We start from the raw sequence: 21,134 nt of genomic DNA, 5'->3' as shown, positions 1-21,134 counted from the left end.
TAATAAAACAAGAAAAGGTTGTACTAATACAATAAATGTTGAAACGTTAAAAAGTTGTAATATTGCCAAAGTAAAAATAATTTTTAAAATATTAAAAAAATTAAAATAAGAAATGTTGAGCAAGTTATACTTTGGTATCATTTTTACAAATTGGAAATAATTTATTTTTTAATACGTCAGCATCAAATTATTATCAGCAGCAGAACTTTAAACGACTGTTTGGAAGAAAGAATCAGATCATGTCACATCTTGATAACTATCGTAGCTTTACTCTCATTAAAATCACATTTATCTAACAATTTTATTAATTTTTCTGGTAAAACTGCATCTTTATTAAAACTGTGACTCTATTCTCTTAATGATAAAATCCTCTGTTGCAGGAAGTGGAGGTTCGGCGGGAGGAAATGAACCCAGAAATGTTTTGAACTGTTTAACACTCCATATGACCACCAGGGGGCGCTGCGTGCAAACCTTCAGGATGGAGCTGGAGATGTTTTTATTCCGTCTCCGTCATATTTTCATGCTTTTTAATAGTTTTCATGCCTATTTGCTGCTTGTGTGGCTCGGCTTACAGCAGAAGTTATGATTCATCTCCTCTTCATCAACAATTTCATGCAGAAATTATGACCTCCTCAGATTAAAACAATATTTAAAACTAACAATAAAAACTCAACTTGTGTCTTGACTTTGAAGTTTGATCTTATCAGTTGTTCACCTGCTTCTTTATCCTTTTTATTTTTATTTTTTTTTACAGAAATTATTAAAGATGAGACACTTAAAATAAATTTATTTTCTTTGCCAGGTTTTAGAGAGAAGAGGATTTCTTCTTCATCTCTTTCTTTTTCTCAAGTTCCTGTCCTGACGTTTGACCTTTAACCTTCATGCATTCATCTATTTTTTCCTATTATTTTCTGTGAGATTGGACCGGTCCAACAAATGCACATTTTTTCCTAATATCTCTCTGAAATAACCTTTCAGTTTTCAGCTGAGACGTAAAATAAATAAACGGTTTAGTTTATGAAAGATGCAGCGTGTGCAGATTAACGGGATCCAATCTGGATTCTGATCCGTTTTCATTCTATTATGGATTCATTCATATCAGAAAATATTTGAAAATGGAGAGAAGTTATTTATGAAAACTTATTTTTCTACTTTTAAAGGCATTTAAATATTTGCAGCATTAATAGAGAGGAGTTTGAACAAACCACAAACATCGAACCAACATCCTGAAGTCTGTTCCTGCTACGTACGGTGGAGGATCTGTGATGCTGCGGGCCTTTTCAAACTCAAACTCAAACTTTTATAAATTAGAAGAGTCACATTGTCCTGCTGCAATACAAATATTTTTATTCTAAGGTTTATTTTCATATTTACTCTGAAGAAAGCAATAAGGAGCAGAGTGCTGACAAATGTCACGTCAAATCTCACAGAACGTAAAAACACACACACACACCTACACACACACGCACACACACACACACACACACGTTTGCGTGGCTGTCTTTGTGGGGGCTCTCCATTGACTTCCATTCATTTCTACAGCCTTATCCTAACCCTAAACAAAACTCAATTCACACCTGAGACCTAAATCTTACCCCTGACCCAGACTTTCCCCCCAGGGTCCGGATCTGTTCAGAACCGGACAAAACGTTCAGTTGGGCTTAAAACTGAACCTGAATCGGGTCAAATGAAACTCCCAGAATGGCTTCTGGCTCCGGCGTCCTGCGAGGGACATATGGAGGCGCCTGAGGGACGAGGAGGGGACACGGAGGGGCCGAGTGGGCCCTTGTGCCAGAAACAGGAAGTGGGCCACAGTGGGAGAGAGGAGCCGCCCTGATTGGTGGAAAACTAACAGCTCAGCAGGAGTTTTTCCACAGCGTGATGAACGGACGGAGACAGAGACAGAGGACAACAACGTCCTGTCGGTGGACGGCGACTTTAACTCAGTCTGATGACCATCAACCAAATCTGAACGTGTTTCTGCTGCACAGCTTTGGTGGCAGCAGTTAAATCAACGTGAAAAGGATTTAATTGCCTGTTAGGACTAATTAGTCCAGCGCCTCGTTTAGCTTCTCTGACCTTATTACAGATTTCTGCAGCTGAAGAGGAAGAAGAGGAAGAAGAAGACGAGGCTGCTATGAACACAGAGGGGCATTTACCTGCATCACCAAATCAGATAAAACATTTCTGCACACGGCTTTTATCTTCACAGATAAAACAGTCAGTTTAAAGATCTGAACAGATAAAAAAATAAAACACTGAACAAGAAAACTCACTTCCTTCTGTATGCATAAAAATATAAACTAACTAAACACAAATGGAATTGTTTTATGCAGAAATTTACATTTTAAATATTTTAGAGTTTAACAATATTTACTAGAGCAAAAGTCAGAAATGTTTCTCTTTCTTTAAATTGAGCATATTTTAGGACATGAAGCTAAACAGAATAAATGAAATGAATCGATCATCACCAGCATTAATGATATTAATCTCAGTTTTTTATTGATTTATTGAACTGATTGTTTCTCTGGTGTTGGAAAGAAAAACCATTAAGTGTGAAAATCATTTAAAAAACATCAGAGCGTTCAGGTTCCTCTGGGTTTGATTCATTCTGGATTTTCTTCTCCAGATTTTAAACAGTCAAAATATTTTCATGTTTTCAGGAAAAACATTCCAGAAGTTTCATATTTTCCTGGAGCAGTTTGGGATCGTTCCCCTGACGACTGCAGGAGGACAAACTGAACTTTTACCTCACTTTCTTCTCCTACTACTCTACTATTTCATTATTTACTGTTATTTTAACTCAGATCCACTTTGATGTTATAACAAAAATAAATAAAAGCAGAAAAACATGAAACATTTAAACAATAAAATAAAATCAATAAACGTTGTGAAATTAATCCATTAGAACAAAATGTTTCTAAAATCATCCAAATGGTGAGAGAATGAAAACAACTGAATTTTAAAAGCAAATAAAAACTGTTTGCTGCTCCAGTTTCTAAACAGACTAAAACCCAACGACCCGGTTCATGTTTCTATGGGCTGAGTTTAAAATACTCGTTAGATAATTAATAAAACCATCAGTTTCTGACGCCGTCGTCTTTAAGGCTGATAAAATCTTTCAGAAAAAAGCAGCAGAATCACACACACACACACCTACACACACACCCCCACACACACACACACACACACACACACACCCACACGCACACACACACACACACACACAGTTTACTCTTGGTGATCTGAGTGGAGCTGATATCTGATGGTAGATCTCGTCTTCAGCGCTCACTTATCGGCTCCTTCATGTAGGGGTCACACTATCAGCAGAACACCTCTTATTTATAGCACACACACTCACACACACTCACACACGCACGGGTTAGGGTTAGGGTTACATAACGGTGACCTACTAAAGCAGAAACGCGGCACGTGAGCTGCAAGAGATGAAGATGAACTCGGCATGCCATCCTTACACACACACACACACACACCTCCCCCGACTCGCTCTGACATCACTGCAGGCCTCAAGGCTGCTCTCATCAGCCGGTTGCCAGGCAACCATTTTCATCCACAGCCACAACCAACGCACATTTAATCTGAGAGGCAAAAAGACGAGCGATAAAAACAAAAGAAGAAAAGGCTCAGAAACTTCATCTACCGGAGTGACTCGGGGCAGAAACATGGTGGGAAGGGAGCGACAGAGCGATGGAGGAGCGACAGAGCGATGGAGGAGAGCGGGCTGATGAGAGCTTTGAGGCCTGCAGTGATGTCAGAGCGGCTCGGTGTGAAAGCAGCCGCGATCCGTGCGTCTCTGTCGCCATCTGTTTGACGGTTCACGGATCCGTCTCTCCCTCTGCACATGACTCCCCCCGCCCCCTTACAACCTCATCCTGCTGCCTGGCAACCCTTGCCACGGCAACGTGAAGCCCCACAGCACAGGGGCAGATAATCTGAGACCCCCGCGGCATCCCGGAGAGCGAAATGACACGACAAACTGGATCCAAAAATACGAGATTACAGGCAGAGGAACGGACTGGGAGGATGAGCTGAAAACACGGACCGGTTTGGTCCGAATGAGATTCACCACAGAGAGAACAGAACTTACAGCACAGGTATTATTACACATCCAATGGGCTCTACCTGTGCATTTACACTGAGGGAAACCTCTACGGAGCTAAATTAGGGCCAAATGTTTTCTTAATTTGAAAAACTGAAAATTATGTTTTTGTCTAAAACTTGAATTTAAGCTAAAAATAAGCATGAAAGTTTTTCCCCCACTAATGCAGCATTCATAGTAAGAATCTGCTGCCATTTACCAGGATGGTGAAGATGAAACTGGATGGATCCAGGGACCCAAAACACGGCCAAGGAAAATAAAGAAGGAATGAGGACAGAAATTTAGACCAAATTCAAACATTTTCAATGAATGCAGCGAGTTTCTCCCCACAGGAAGGATCTGATAGCTGCCATCACCAACAAACACAAGAAAACCGATTATTAAACTCTTTTCAGTGAGAGCATTAAATACTTTCCCAGTGTAGGCACGCTTCTGCAAATGCGCTAATAACAGAGCTAATTTTACGTTTTAGCTTAACTTTTCGCTAACTTTGAAAACATTTAGCACACTTAGCTCCCACTAAATACATTTTTCTGAATAAATTCTTAAGCTTTAATTTACTTGGCTGTTTTAAACTTTCAGTTGAGTAAAGTTCTGGTTTCGACTTTGAAAAATTCTTCAAGTAGTTAGACGTTTATATTCATGCTCTTTTAGTTTCCTTTATTTATTTAATCAGGTAAACCCCGTTGAGCTCTAGATCTCATTTTCAAGAGAGACCTGGGCAAAAAATTTGCCATACATAGCATCTTATTTTGAAGTGGGTGAAGACTGTTTACGCAGCAGTTCTATTTCCTCAAATAAACTCTACTGATGGTTTTGTGTTTTATGACCAAAGCTCTATCTGATCAATGAGGCAAAAGCAACAACAGAGCCAGAAAAACTCAACAATTATAAAAGTGGAAGAATGAATCACTTCCTGAAGCGGAAAACAAACAGCCAGGTGTGAATAACAAACTTTACCATGTTAAAGGTGTAATGTTATAGTAACATGTGAGACTGACACACGGTGGGATTCAACATGGCTGAACTTTAGCTTTAGCTCTTTAGAATTAGCTTGCACTAAATAGCGCATTAGTGAAACTACTGTTTATGATTTGTGCTTTAGGGTTAGCACAGCTAACCTTTTAGCTATGAGTGTCCACCACTGACTTTTCTCTTGCTATTACACAAACCCTACATTTCTGACCCTCTATGATTGTGAATCTGGTGAAGATTTAATGTCAACAGCATTTTTAAATAGAAAACCAGTGAAGGTGTCAGTACTTATTTCACTTTGTGTGTTTGCATTAAGTTCATTGTGAACTTTTGTTTTTACACTTTAAACTGTGAACTCAGTGGAGCATCTGGACATGAAGAACGTGAAGAAACGCGCCGAGCAGCTGCTGGGACCTACCTGTGGAGGTGGGACACACTGGAGAGCATGAAGGAAGAAGAAGAAGTGAAGGGACAACAGGACACTGGGGGAAATGAAGATGAGGAGACAGGAGCTGAAAATGAGTAAAAGGAGGAAACGTCAACAGACACAAACAGGAACATCAGAGGATGGAAACATGAAGGAGGACAAACATGATCCCAGAGAACCTGAGCGCTAGCATCCCCTTTTCTCTCAGCAATGGGATTGTTCATTCAAAATGGATGTGAAACGTGAATTATTGATGGAGCTTTTTATTCCTGTCTCACATGCTGGGGGTGAGGGGAGTTAAAACCACAAACTGAGCTGATTCATCATCATGTCTCCACATTTACTCCAGACTGGAAGCCTGAATCCCCCCAAAAGATCTCTAAAGCATCTTCAGAAAACCCAGAGGATTATGGATCAGAACCATTTAAAAAGATCAACAGGAAGAAACGTTTACTTTTCTAAATAAACCAAGTTCAACATGTCAATTTTAGCTGTATTTGCTTCATTCATAACAAATAGTTGATAAAGAAAAGTGACATTTTAATTCAACCCAAATTTCATCTCATCGATTCATCAGCAGTAAATTCCAGTTACAGCCTCTAATCTGTATGGAGCTCTATAAGTGACACTATCAAAATAAATCCTGTGAATGTTTTAATGTGAGAATAAATACTTAAAATTTAAACCAAACACACAGATAACGTACAAGTCATAGAATTTGTTTTACTACCGAATTCAGTAACACTGAATTAATTTAGTACATTTTGAGTCTAAATAATGTGAGTTATGAATTTTCTCGTGGATTTCCTCAGCGGCCGAAGCTCAGAGCGGTTTGGACGTTATGTAATGATGAAGAAATCCTGCAACCTTAGTGAATTAAAATAAAAATTCATTTGAATTAATGAATTTATCACGGAATTTATTTAACTATAGATTTCATTGTTGAGATATTTAAATAATCCTGAACCCCTATATTTATCAAACACATTTAATTCCAATTTGGTGCGAAAACTAAACGTTCTGTAGCGTCTATGAATTTTATGTCTTTGCTTTTTTTTATATATTCTTGCAAATCCACACAAATATTTTTACAAAGCTGAAAATGCTCAGGTCAACTTCTGTTTACAACAATTTCAAAATTGTTCAACAGAGCAAACATTAAGCTTGAAGTCAGACTTTTACTCGACCAGTGAACGCAACATTCCTACATGTTACCGGGTCAGAAAAACAACAACAACCTTTAGTGTGGAAGTCGTTACCGCAGGACGACGACTCAATCGTTTCAGGAATAGAGAGGAGAATAAAAGTGAAGCACAGAGACGTAAGGACTGATGTTCTACAGAGAACAGAGGTTCACATCATGCTAACCCCATCAGTATGCTAACTTTAAATGCCAGAGTTTAAAGGTCAGCACCGCTAGGCTCAACACATGAGCAACACCATGACAAACTGTTACAGTGGGTAAATAAATACTGAACATATTTATGTTTTACTCTATTTAAATATTTTAATGAGGGCATCAGCCGTGTAACTTCAACAGTTTTTACATTTTGAAGTGTCACACTAGAAAAAGTTTTTGGAAACAGCAAAATTCAAAACTTAGTCCTCAGTTTGGAAAAACGTTCTTATGCTCCGAAAAAGAGTTATTGTGCTAAAGAGGAGACGGAAGTTTGCAAAGTAAGTTGTGACGTAGCGAACTTTGCCATCCCCTGGTGGGTTTGTGCCAAAGACGACCTTTTTGGAAGTCATTGAACACACCATGGTGTAAAATGGTTCTGCATGTCATCCCAAACACATCCTGCAAAAAGTCAGATCTGGGAACATCGTGGTTTGGGTTGTCTTAGTGCATTAAGTACTGACACCTTCTATAACTGAATGGACCAAAATACTGAGACATTATGGGAGACAATCTGCTGCCATTTAACAGATGAAATGAGGATAGAAAAGATAAAGAAAGAAAAACAGCAGCTAGAGCAGCCAATCGCCTGAACCAAAGCCTATAGAAAATCAATGGGAAGAACTGAAGGTCAGAGTTCACAGAGCCTTTGGGATTTGATGATGTGTGGAAGAAAGGAAGGAAGCATGAATGGAGAAATGTGCTGGAACATTTTGATACGAATCTGAAGATGAAATGAAAATGTCCAAGCAAGGCAATAGTCTGAAACACAAAGCCAAGAAAACGCTTAATTGGTTTCCAAGAATGGAAGTAAAAGTGCTAAAAAGGCTGAGTCAATGACTTATGCTCAATTTAAAATCTCTGGAAAGGCCCAAGTCTGCACAATATGTCACAAATGTATTACAATCTCATTTTGTGGAGAATTACATGGAATGTAATAAAAGTTAGTTTGTGCTGTTAAGCCTGTAAGAAATCTGATGGAACTTGTTTAATTCAAGAAACTATAGAAAAGTTGCTTATTTGAAACAAAGTTTTTCAATAAAACCTTGTTAATTTTTAAAGAATAAAATTTTTTTCTCAGTAGTTGGACAGGCGAATCAGTGAAGTTTGAACTCAAAGCAGAAGGACATCAACACTTTTTGATTATTTATGGCAAGTCAGATAATTATCATTACATTCAGCACTGGGAAGACGTGAAGATAAGCGAGTACAGAAAGAACCCCTGACTCTTCAATATATGAAGACTGGGTCAAAATCACACCTGAGTAACATCTGACTGGTTTCTCTATTCAGAAGAAATCGTCTCATTACCAACAGAGACGTTCCCACAAAGTGAGTTTGATACTTCTTCCCTGCATCGTTCCAACTTTTCATCCGTCGTGGAGACAGTTCTTGTGTTCATTACTTATTTTAGCCATTGCAATGAAACATGAAGGAAAAAATAAGAGTTCTTTCTTAAATCCATCCCAAAACCCATGAGAACGGACTTACGATTGGTTCTGATCTGACTGACGAAGATTTCAAGCGAGTAAACCTTGAAGTCTTCTCGTTAATTCAAGCAACATCTCAGTAAAGCTAATACTGAATTCAGAAGGAGTTTCTTATCTCAACCCACAAACATTATTTCTTTAGCTGAATTTCTTTGCTGAAAGCAACAAACACCAACCTGAGTAAGAAAGCAAATAACCAAACTATCCAGTCTCCAAAAGACAAACCGATCACTCAAGCTGGGCGTCCCAGACTCCTGACAGACTCAGTAATTCTCAACGACAAATGTTGAAGTTCAAACCGTCACATATTCTGGCAGAAGGATTTTAAGGCGTGAATATCTGGTACCTGGATGTGAAGCCGCCTCTGGTCGCAGTGGGGGAGTCGAGGCCGTCTCCTGGCTTGGTCGGCCTGTCGCGATTCATGTGCTGCAGGATGGAGCTGAGCTCAGTAATCACCGTGTTCTTGGAGTCTGGCGTGGATGGGGGGCTGCGTAGCTCGGGGGGCTGATCGCCCCACAGCTTGGATGTCCTTTGTGAAGGAGTCCTAGGAGGCTCAGAAGATGAAGGGGGAGGGGGAGGCGCTTGAGGCGGCGACCCATAAGACTCAGGAGGCTCTTCAATGAGAGCGTCATGATAAAGCGATGTTCTGTTGATGACGGACTTGCCCTTGGGTTTGGGTGGGACAGGGGGCCGGTCCACCAGGAAGGCGTGTCCGTCTGCGGTGGCGTAGAGACTCTCCAAAGTGCTGTCGCAGAAGCCTCCCTCTGATGACAGGGTGGAGATGCTGGAGACAGTGCTGGTGGTTTCCATGTGCTGAGGATCTCCGCTGCTGCGGCTGTCAACCTCCTCGATGCCAGAATCCGCCACCCCCGACTCTGCATCAGATGGAGCTGGATGGTAGGAGGGGGGCATGTTGTTTAACACGCGTTTGTGGTGATCACTGACAGATGGAGGGGCGTGTGGATGGTAAGGGGGTAAAGCAGGTCCTCCATTCCGTCTCTGTTGCTGAATCATCTCTGCAATGGCACTGGCCTGGTCGTCAGGAATGTCAATGCTGTTTGCAAACTCCAGCGGTGGGGGAAGAGGCTCTGAAAATTCAAATTCCTCATCAATGTCGACTGATGCTAGCGGTGGAGGGGGGATGCGGAAGGGCAGTTTCACTGGTTCTTCCAAAGATTCTCCTAAAGGAACACTTCTTCTCCGTGAGGCAGCTTGCTGAGGATTGGACAAAAGGGTTGGGACTTTGTGAGGGTCAGGCTGGTTAGGATCCTTCAGCTCAGAGGGTCGGTTGCTCTCCTGCACCTCTACCTCCTGGTTGTTCGTCTTGTTGTTCGTCGTGTCTGTGCTCGTGTGGACCATCAACAGTCCAGTCGACTTGGGCTGCGACGAGTCTGCCACGTTTGCTGGCGCGCTTTTTCTCTCCTCGACGGTCTGATGCTGCCGCTGTGCCCGCGCGCCGTCAGATTCATACTTCTGCTCTGTCATCTGTCGCCGGAGGCCACCTCGACCCGGCCGCCCCATGGTGGCCGAGGAGATCGCTGCGAAGCTGGTCTCAATCCCCGAGCGTAATTTGGTGTCAATAAAAAGCGGTTGGTTGAGGTCCGGTTTGTGACTCTGCTGAAGTGGCAGGGACTGGGCTTCGTGCTTGGAGGTTTGCTGAACCTGAGGAGGATTTATTGGCTGATTCTGAGGGTGGTTCTGTTGCTCTTTCATGGCCCGGTCACGAGCTGCCAAAGCCAGAGCCAGAGGGGAGTTCGGGTCCAAAGGTTTACCAGTGACAGGATGGAGGTAGGTCCCATTAGCCTTGTAGTGGCTCTTAGGAGGAGTGGCTGGGAGACTAACTGGACTGTCCAGATTCGGACACTGGCCTGTTCTAGTGTTCAGAGGCTCCCGAACCACTGTGGGCTCAGGCGTGTTGAAATCTGTCATATTTCCACTGCCACCACCAACAGGGGGTCCAAGCTGCACTGTAGAAGGAGGAGCCAATATCCGTCGGAGGCGTTCATCGCTGCTGAACATGCCTTCATCTATGGACTTGGACTGGCGAAGACGAGGGGTCGGTGCAGGGCCACTCATTTCATCATCTCCTATGTCTATTGACTGGAAAGCGATTGAGTGCTTCTTCGCCTCGAGTCTCTTCTCACGGTCGCGCACCGCTCCGGCAATAGCTGCTGCGAACGGGTTGTTAAGAGACGTCGGGTCCTCAGGACGCAACCCTCCACCCCCACCAATGGTGGGCGTTAGAGGCGGATGTTCTGGCGTAGTGGGCTCAATCTCCATGCTGCTACCCTGGCTGCTTTTGCCACTGCTGCTGGTGGAAGGTTCTTTAACGATGATGGTGGGTATGGGGATGGAGGAGCAGGTCCTTTCGACAGGTGTGGTGGGCATGGAAACCGGGCCTGAGGGACTAGATGGCACATGACACGTTTTCTCTGGACTGTCCTCAACGTTTGGCTGCTTCACCAGCATTCCCTTCCTTCTAGCTGGTTTCGCTGGCACATATAGGGTCTTATTGCCGACTTCAGAGTAAGGGTTCTCGGGTACGGGTGTGCGCCCTCTAGTGCGCGTGCTCTCAAACTGCTCAGAGCTCTGGCGGAAATATCCACGCCGTAACCTGCCGACATCTGTGGTCCGGCTGATGGTCGTCACGGCGTTAGGCGAGTTCTGGGTGAAGCTCGGTCGAGTGGTGCCGTAGTTCTTGGCTGTAGGTCCGGGAGCTGAGTTGTAGGCAGGTGGTGAAGGGGGAGAAATCGCTGGGGGAGGTGGGATGTCCTCTGAGGTGTCAGGCATCGAGAGGCTCCGGGAGAACTTGAGCAGGGGAGGCGTAAGGAGTCCCTGTTTATCATCCTCCGATGTACCTTAAGGGAAAGAAGCACAGAGAAACCAGTAAGTGACGACCCAAGAGAAGCTGACATCTCTTTAACTGTTCCTGATGTGAGCTCTAGTTTATCCTTTTAGATCTTAAATTTTAAATGTTAAGAGAAATCTTTATTTTGAGGGAAACAGCCGCAGATTCTGCACCAGTTTGAGCTCAAACAATCCAAAAACCAGGATTACAGATGAAGTTCCTGTTGGTTGTCCTCTCCCAGGGGTCAGAGTTCAGGCTTACTTTAGGGTTAGTCTGTTAAACCAAATATTTTGTCTCTTGTTGAGAAACCGGATGGGGTCTGACTGGCAGCACACATCACTTGGTCATGCAGCTGTTATCGAGTTGCAATCCAAATAAAGACAAAATGCCTTGCAATTAAAAAACATCCAAATGCATAAAAGGCAGCAGTAGTGAGAACAACTGGTGAAAACACAAAACCACTTTCTGACGATGGATCATAAATCTGCAGCTCGTTTCTTTCTCTGCATTGGTCACTACGACTTGAAAAGCAAACATAACATCATGCTCTGCCTTTGTGTCGGTTCATAACATAAAATAATACAATAAAAATGTAAAATTAAATTAAAATAAAAGATATAATGTTGTAACATGACAACAGTTTGATGTCACATAAAAGAAGCGACGTCTGATGTTTTCAAGATGCTGCTTTTCTTTCTGTTTCTGTTCAGTCAGGAGTAACAGCAGGAGAATGTCATTGTTCCTGAATTTGCATTCATTTAAACTGGATTGTAGATGTAAATAGGAGCTAATCCAATCAGATAATCTGATTTAATCAGTTTGAAACTACACATTTACTCTTTGCATAGTCATGTTTCTTTGCTGCAATACATTTGAAATCCGACGTTCCTCCGGCTGCTTCAGCCTAATGACCTCCAGTGTTACCGCCTGGCAGCACGCTTTGCTGACCGGATCATTTTAATTGATCTATAATTAGCTGTAAAGTTGCTGCGGCACACAGAGTCGTTCCTCTGAGCCCTGATGGAAAGTCTGACCAGCTGAAAGCTAAAGGACATGCAGGGCGAGCCGACGCCTCCACACACCAGCTCCACATGCGTCCTACCTATAGACTTCTGCTTCCTCATGGTGCCCTTCTCTGGGATCCCCAGGTAGGCTCCCGGCACAGTGGGCGGCACCACTGCTACTCCCTGGCGGTCGTGATACATGGACTGAAAATCACAATGTTGTTTATGATACAAACAGACACACACACTTTTCTTTCTGCAGCCCTCTAAGAAGCGGCGTTAGCAGAATCTAATCCAGGGATTTATCCTCATTTCTTTATGTTTAGCAGCCAGAAGCGCTGAGGGACGCTCCGCTGACTGGGATCAGACCATTTCCAGCTGCTTTCCCAGTCAGTGAAGGCACCATGCTGAACCTCTACCAGGTCACGTCAACCACAACACTCTTCAGTGCAGAAGTTTTTCACTGGTTTTTACTTTTTAAACAATAATAATAAACAGCTTGTTCACAGCAGAAAGGCTGAAGTTAAATGTTATGTGGTGGACGAACTTCCACTAACATGGTAAAAGTGAAACTAGCTTTGAAAACATTTTGCACATTTAGTTTCTCCTAATTTAATTTTTCCAGATAAATTCTAAACCACTCATTTTCTTGGCCGTTTTGTAAATTTCCAGTTGAATAAAGTTGAACATTTGTGTTGAAGTTTTGGTTCTTTATTAAGAATTCCTCAAGCAGTTAGACGTTTATATTCATGCTCTTATTCTGAAGCAGTTCTATTTCCTCTCCTCATATTATCCATATTGTTTTTCCCAATGACATCATGTGAAACAATAAACATCTGGGAACAAAATAAAACAAGCTAATTATGATGTCAGCATTATATTGGTGCGTAAAGGTTGAAGAATCTGAATTCAAATTAGCGCTTTAGCATCAACGTCTGCTAACCACTGTGCTGGTGCAGTGCTTTAGCATTAGCAGAACTAATGATTATGGTTAGTGCTTTAGAGCTAGCACAGCTAAGCTGTTAGTCTGCGCCGTTTGTCACTGCTGAGCAATAACATTAGATTCCTAAAAGAAGCTAGAACCAAATAAAATCTGCATCAGCAGGTCAAATATTTACAGAAATTGGCCACAAATCTCTGACCAGTTCATCCTAAACTCAAAGGATGAATCAGCATAACTAGAAAAATACATTTTATTTCATTGTAATCAGCAGCAGGTCACAGAGGAAAAACTAAATTCCCATTTCTTTCATTTAATCAATGAAAAAAACAAAAAGTAGCAAAACTTGAATGATGCCAATGATCTGCTGGATAAAAACTTTGGTTGATGTTTTTTATTTTTATTCAAATTTCTTAAAATGTCATTGTTAGATACTTTTCATCTTCTGGGGAGAGTTTGCTTTGTTCTTTTTAATCCACTTTTCAATCTTTCAAATTTAAAATGTTTCAGTGGTTTGGTACAAGAACAGATCTGAAAATGAGTCAAAAAGTTTCAGAATCTCAAATAAAAGTTAAAGTCTGGCTGACTGGAAAGAACCGGACTGGGATGTTCTGGGATTTTTACTTTTCTACATGATTAAAACATGGAGGCGGGTTTCAATAATTCAAGTTCAGGGCTGTAAAACACTTGGTTACTCTGACGACTTGCATACGACTGAAGCCCAGCATGTTTCCATGTTTGTTTCTCCATAAATGAGTTGAAGTGCTTACATTCATGTCAGTGGGAGTGACCAAGCAGCGACTGGAGGGGCGAGGTTTGATGGTGGCGATCTTCGTGTCCACAGGTGAGCTCTTCTGGGCGTGCGTCATCTCTTCCACTTTATCTGCAAACGGAACCGACACGCAGTCAGAACGACTCCGGACCCGCAGGCACGGCCGGAGCTTACGGCCCAAACACAAGCCAGTCATTCGCAGCGCCCCTCTCTCTGAGCTGTCACACCAAAACTGCAGATGAAACTGGAGTAAATGTTGAAAGGTAATTCTTCTGGGAGCAGGGGGAGGGTATGAGGACTTTGATGAGATAATATGCCCAGCCGTGGAAGCCGTGCAAGCTTTTCCAAACAGCCGGCTCAGAAGCATCATCCAGGTCTCAGGGACTTTCCCTCAGAGACGGAAACGAGCAATGCATGTTTGTCTGTCAAGTTTGCCGTTATTGGTATTATTCTGAGGCTTGCAACGCAGGAAGGGCGTCAACGACAAATTTGTCAGAACTGAACCTCCCCACGTAAAAATCCTCCTAAAAGGTTCTGCTGCTGGAAGAACTAAGTCCCAGAAAAAACCAAGAACTGAATCTTATTTCTACGGGATTTGATTTGAGGGGATCATCCGGTCCTCAGCAGGTCTTACAAAGAGCTGAATACCATCTCACACAAGCAACAAGCAGCGACAGAATCACTACAAATGAAACCACAACAAAGAAGCTCTGATGGAAACTAAGTAAACCAAAAGTAATAACAGGAGACAATTTACATCAGAAAAAGGAATCAGTTTACCTCAGCTTCAAATCTGTAACAGCTGAGCAATGATCACAGAGAAGCAACTGTTGCTCAGCAACCTGGGAGGGGTCAAAGGTCATCTCTAAACTATCATTGGTCCGTTAGATTAGTCTGCAGAGGGGAAGGTTTTTCCCAAGAGGAAAACTTCTCAGTCTTCTCAGGATTGAACGACCCGGCAGATTCAGTCCAACGTCAGAAACGACCAGAAACCCCAGAGCTCCATCTCACCAGGTCAAAGGTCAAAGTTGATGAAAGTCTGTAATATTTGGTAAGTTTTTAACAGGATTTTGGCAGCTCTCAAAAGAAACAAAGTGATTTGTGTTCTTATCTAAGGACAGATGAACAGAGGAGGACCAAGAACGCAGCCTTGCAGAACTCCAAAAGTAACTTTATTTTATCCGACTCAATATCAGAAGCAGAAAAAAGAAAAACTGGTGCAATACCAATTCAAATGTACTCAGGCTTAAAATCTGTGGAGAGAAACGAGAAGCTTCTTCACATACAGAAACAAAAAGATTAATAACCGGAGAACAAGAAGAGGATCAGTTTTTTAGAAGGTTTTTCATAATATCACCATGTGTAATAAATCTATGAGCTATATGAATACTTCATCTTCCTCATTTTAAGACCTGATGAGGACCAGATATGAATTTACTGCGTTGTTAAAACTACATGTGAAATAAAGTACGGTTGGAATGCTTTATCCAGCGACAGACCATGCTGACCCTGATCTCTGCCTGCGCAGGATGGAGGAAGCTTCCATGCATTAAGGGAGTGATTACTTAGAGTCACTTGGAAAACAATCCTCTTCTTCTGCGCATCTACACACAGAGCAGAGGAAAGGGCCATCAATGACAGCAGAAAGATACACATTTCATCTCTGTCTCAACTGTCTCCCAGTTGGACCACATGCAGCACGGTTGCCCTGGAAACCAATCTGTGAGTGAAACATTTCCTGGAAGAAAAATACACAAAAAGACAGGAAAACACAGAAAACTGAAAACACACATGCACAAACACACACTGCACAAACACACACTGCACAAACACACACTGACTCCTGCAGGTTGTTTCTGAGGAGAAACTCTCGATCATCTGGGGTTTTCAGCAAGCAACACGTTTCAGTTTGACATCATTACCAGAGTTAATCATGCAACATCTGAACCACGGTGACGTTCAGAGCAGCTTGTAAATCATGCAGGTTGACAAAAAACACACTGCATGGTTTCACTCTGAGTCAGTCAAATGAAAGAAAACACCAAAATCAGAAAAAAACTGTTAGTTGTTGACGGGGAGGTGAGGCGGGAGGATGGACAGAAAACCAGAGCAAACATGCCTAAAGGAAACTTACCACCTTTCTTTTTCCTTAGTGTGGCTTAAGAGGTGAAGAAAAAACAATTCTTCAGAGCAGGAAACAAATTCAAATGATTTGATGTTGAGTTCATCCAGATTTCCTCCTGCAGGATCTCAGAGTTCATGTTCAGAAAACCAGAGGTCACATCTGGTGATTAAAACCTTCCTGCCTAAACTTTCATAAAACTCCCAGAATTCCTTCAGCAGAAACCACAAGTTTACATACACATCCCCCTTTTTGTTCACACAGATTATTTTAGTAATTAATCACCACCAGTCGACCCACTCTGTTCCTTCGGGTCGGTCAAACATGAAACTGCAAAAAACGTGAAATCCTACCAAATATTTTTAGTTTAGTTTCTGGTGTGAATTTTAAATAAGACAGAACTAATTTACAAATAACATTTCAGCAGGACATAGGAGATTGTTTTAAATCAATCAGATTATTAACAGATTATTTCACTTATAACAGGGAAAATGTCTTGTTATAAAGGAACTAGTCATTTTATGTCAGTGTCTTACTGAAAAGTTATTTGTAAATTAGTTTTGTTTTATCTTAAGTGTGTTGAGACATTCGCACCAGAAACTAGACTAAAAATATTTGCTAAGATTTTGTTTTTGCAGTGCATGTGTGTAATCCAGCATATCTGATCATTAGCTCCTAAAACTGTGCAAAATAAACGGTTCACCTTCATCGCCTCTATCTGTTTATGAACGGGAGCAAAATGTGACGGCAGGAAACAGAAATATGAAAATATAAATATGAAACCAGAGCAGCTCTCTGCAGGACTCGTCAGTTAGAGCTGAAAGTTTCAGACCAGAAAACCAACATGATATCATCTGAGTTTAATCCTTCCCTCCCCGACTCGGCCCTCCGCTCCGACTCGTCCTCTGGTCTCCGATCCGCTGACTGTCTGCCGACTCAGCGCGACTCTGCGCTTTTCCTCACCACACAGAGATACAACAGGAACAGCAGCGGCACACCGATATCAAGCTTTACGAGCGCAGAGGTCAAACCGCCATGCATGATGGGAACGGAGGGCAGGAGATGAGGAGGGAGGAGCGAGCATTTTCCTTCTTTCATCAAGTCAAAACCAAAGCAAAGCCTCATTCAGCGCTGCAAGGCGGGAAGCTGCAGGTGCTGACTGCTTACCTTTATCCACTACAGAGGTCAACCAATGAGGAAGAGGAGCAGAGGAAGGACAGAGGTGCTGTTAGACACACTCCCTCACGTTTCCAACATTGAACAGAAAACCGTGAAGCTCTTACCGAGTTCCTCCAGCTCTGACGTCATGGACTTGGAGCGCATGGACAGGGCGGTGGTTGGAGCTCGCTTGGGCGGCGGAGGAGCTGAGGAAGAGTCCGAGAGATGAGCAAAAAAACAAAACCAAAGAAACTGCAGGAGCTTTCATTTATCTGCAAAGTGACAGAAACACGGTTCAGCTCCCTTCACGCTCATCTGCACAGAGGAGACACCGACTCTGCACACCGCCCTGACTCACACGGCGGTGGCAGCATCATGCTGGGGATGCATTTCTTTAGCAGATTCAGATGTCATGGGAAGACAGATGAAGCTAATAACTCCATGAAAAAATCATCACTTTTCATTTTTTCATCACTTTGCAGATTTAATCAGTTAAATCTCTTCATACATTAGGAATACATTAAAAGATGCAGATAACACATAATTTAACTCAATTTTAAATAAGAAAATAACCATTTTATGGCCTAAGATGCAGTAACATAATTCATTTAGTGAATATTTGATCATTAGTAGCAAATGACGAATCTGCAGCTGAAAAGTTCAAATCTTTCTGCCGGGCTGAACATCAGCGCAGAGTAGGACTGATGCGCCGATTATTATTTAATCAACTGATTAATAATTGGAAAGGAAAAGGTGCTTAGGAAATTTATTTACAGAATCTGAACCAGGAGAAGTTAAACTGCCTCTAGAGGAGATCTGAAAAAACTATTTACAAAGAAGATTTTTTAAATCTTAAATGCAAAATGTTTATTTCAGTTTTGTCTTCCTTGCTGCTCTGAGTGTGTTGCTCTTTCAACAAATGGATTTTTCCAAGTCAGTTAACAATTAATTCATTATTAAATTAGTTGACAATTACTCCAATAATCGATCCATCATGATTAATCGTTGGTTTCCAAACTGTCGGCTGAATACAGATGAACTTTAAACTTCTCCAGGTAAAATTTACCACTGCGACATGAAGTCCTGGTGAAACAGTTAAGTTTGTGGTAAAATGTGGAAAAGTTCATGTATTTCAGTTACTGTGAAGTTTTTTAGTATCGTCGCCTTAAAATCAGATGCTTCAGTGGCTCAGTTTCATTTTCTATGGATTATTTTATTCTGATCCATTTAGGGAAGAAATCAGATTAACAAAAATAAGTCTAAGGTGGTTAAGGTTATTTCTCTTCATCATTAAAAACTGTTAATAACAGCCGTCACATGGCTGGCTGTCACTTCCTGATCGATGAAGGGCGTTCCTACCTTTTTTGCGCGCCGTGTCTTCGGGGTCCAGGTTCCGGCTCACTGTCACCACTTTGATCAGCAGCCGGTTTCCTCCCTGGCGGATCATGTTGACCACCTGCCTGTGGCCCACCTTCACCACGTTCTCCTGGTTCACCTGCCGAGACAAAACGGGTCAGACGGCGCTGCAGCGCTCAGAAAAAACTGTTTTCATCAGAGAGAAAACCTGAATGAAAGGAGGAGTTTTAGCTGAGAGAAACAAACGTTACTGTCAGTCAGTCTGGGAAGGTTTTCAGATTATAAAAAACTATTTTAAGTCCTTTATTCACAAACACAACAGTACAATGTAAGAGTATAGAGGCCAGACAAAAACACATTATTCAATGTCTGACTTGAATAATCAATAGTTGGTTTCAGTTCATTTCAAAGATGAAATATTCTAACTGTAAAATAAACATCAATGTATAATTTCACATTTTTCATTTTAATTATTTTCATACATGTTCTCATTAATTACTACTTAGTTCTTTCAATATCACAACCTTATTCTAGTAAAAGCCAAAGCCTGGAGGATCTTAGGACAGAAATATTTGGAGTAACTTCATGATAGGACAATTAGAAAAAGTCTATTTTCATCTTTCAGTTTGCAGTTTTCTATTAAATCTGGAAAATATTGATCGTTAATAGCTTTAAAAACCAAAACATTCAGACCAACCCGGAGCTGGTTACTCAGTTTTCTAGTAGCTGCGCTAACCGACGCTAACAGGCCACAGCAGCAGTCTGTCAGCGCCGCTGCAGTTTCCCATCGTCGCTCCGAGTTTCTTATCAGGCTTCAGCTTCACTGATGAGGAAACTCGGCTGCTGTTTCCACTTTCCACTCCTCACTGAGGAAACTTTCATTTAAAAGGAGATTCTTCAGCACAAAGACGTCTTCAATCTAGAAGCTTCTAATAAAACTGGCCATAGAAATGCAAATAGGATGAAGGTGGGATGTGCTTCTGCTCGTCTTCATCAGTGCAGTTAGAGCAGCGCTGACCGTCTGAGCAGGAACCAAAGCTGAGCAGGAACCAAAGCTGAGCAGGCCTGGCCTTCTGGACGCGTTTGGTCGAATTAGAGCTGGACTGACTGAATCCGAGCTCTGCTGGACGTTACTCTGCTCCTGTCCTCTGCTCTTCCAGACGAGGAAGTGAAGACGAGAAAACCGACCCGGAGCGAAAACCGACCCGGCAGCATTGCCGGCAGTAAGTCTGGCTCGTTTCCGGTGAGAGTTGGACTCCGCCAGGGCTGCCCTTTGTCACCGATTCTGTTCATCACTTTCATGGACAGAATCTCTAGACCAGCCAAGGTGTTGAGGGGATCCGATTTGGTGGCCTTAGGATCTCATCTCTGCTTTTTGCAGAAGATGTGGTCCTTCTGGCTTCATCGGGTCGTGATCTGCAGCTCTCGCTGGAGCGGTTCGCAGCCGAGTGTGAAGCGGCCGGGATGAGGATCAGTGCCTCCAAATCCGAGGCCATCATGGTCTTGAGCCGGAAAAGGGCAGAGTGCCTTCTCCGGGTCGGGGTGTGTCCTGCCCCAAGTGGAGGAGTTCAAGTATCTCGGGATCTTGTTCACGAATGGGGGAAGAAGGGAGCGGGAGAACGACAGGCGGATTGGTGCAGCGTCTGCCGTCAAGCCGCGCTGTACCGGTCCGTCGTGGTGAAGAGAGAGCTGAGCCAAAAAGCGAAGCTCTCGATTTACCGGTCGAGAGCTTCGACCGGTAAAGCTCTCTATGGTGGGAACCATAGATGAGGGTTCCCACCCTCATCTATGGTCATGAGCTTTGGGTCATGACCGAAAGAACAAGATCGCGGATACAAGCGACCGAAATGGATTTTCTCCGTAGGGTGGCTGGGCTCTCCCTTAGAGATAGGGTGAGAAGCTCAGTCATCTGGGAGGGACTCAGAGTAGAGCCACTGCTCCTTCACGTCGAGAGAAGCCAGTTGAGGCTCAGGCGTCTGGTCAGGATGCCTCCTGGACGCCTCCCTGGTGAGGAGTTCAGGTCCCACCAGGAGGACGGGAAGACCCAGGACACGCTGGAGGGACGATGTCTCTCGGCTGGCCTGGGAACGCCTTGGGATTCCCCCGGAGGAGCTGGAACAAGTGGCTGGGGAGGGAAGTCTGGGCCTCCCTTCTGAAGCTGCTACCCCCGCGACCCGCCCCCGGATAAGTGGAAGAAAATGGATGGATGGATGGATGGATGGATGGATGGATGGATGGATGGATGGATGGATGGATGGATGAAAATAATTGAAATAAAAGAGGAGCTGAAGTCTCCCCTGGAGACCAATCAATGTGTCTGTTATCAGTTTCATGCAGTCAATTAGTGGCATGGATGTGTCTCCGTAGACGCAGCCATTAAACACAGATATGGATCAATCATGTGAGATTTACAGTGAGGCTGAGATAAAAAAGTGAAAGAGACGAAACCTGACGGTCGTAAAAATAAACGTGTAATCAACGGAGCAGAACAACACACACACACACACAGCAGAGCAACACACACAG

The 21,134-nt window shown here is 42.8% G+C and overlaps 1 protein-coding gene and 1 long non-coding RNA gene across 8 annotated transcripts in view; one reads left to right on the top strand and one right to left on the bottom strand.

Annotated features, from left to right (window-relative positions):
* Positions 1–21,134, bottom strand: part of shank2b (SH3 and multiple ankyrin repeat domains 2b) — a 166,514-nt gene that overhangs the window by 2,062 nt on the left and 143,318 nt on the right. Inside the window, exons 18-25 of one of the 7 annotated variants that reach the window (XM_032561164.1) lie at positions 18,612–18,747; positions 17,378–17,458; positions 17,262–17,270; positions 16,107–16,130; positions 15,538–15,576; positions 13,971–14,083; positions 12,359–12,443; positions 8,755–11,266 (exon numbers count right to left, since the gene is read on the bottom strand). In XM_032561164.1, coding sequence (XP_032417055.1) covers positions 8,755–11,266; positions 12,359–12,443; positions 13,971–14,083; positions 15,538–15,576; positions 16,107–16,130; positions 17,262–17,270; positions 17,378–17,458; positions 18,612–18,747 — 2,999 coding nt within the window. Of the gene's footprint in view, positions 1–8,754; positions 11,267–12,358; positions 12,465–13,970; positions 14,084–15,537; positions 15,577–16,106; positions 16,131–17,261; positions 17,271–17,377; positions 17,459–18,611; positions 18,748–21,134 lie in introns of all 7 variants that reach the window. The other 6 variants (XM_032561162.1, XM_032561165.1, XM_032561163.1 and 3 more) reach the window with 6 other exon arrangements.
* LOC116718896 (uncharacterized) lies at positions 3,171–6,216 on the top strand. The gene is made up of 2 exons (XR_004339016.1): positions 3,171–4,115; positions 5,456–6,216. It is a non-coding gene; the product is annotated as an uncharacterized LOC116718896 (long non-coding RNA).

The sequence above is a fragment of the Xiphophorus hellerii genome, chromosome 4 (assembly GCF_003331165.1).
Source record: "Xiphophorus hellerii strain 12219 chromosome 4, Xiphophorus_hellerii-4.1, whole genome shotgun sequence".
NCBI classification, from domain to species: Eukaryota; Metazoa; Chordata; class Actinopteri; order Cyprinodontiformes; family Poeciliidae; genus Xiphophorus; species Xiphophorus hellerii.
The sequence above is the reverse complement of the archived record's forward strand: the minus strand, read 5'-3'. Positions and strand labels throughout refer to the sequence as shown.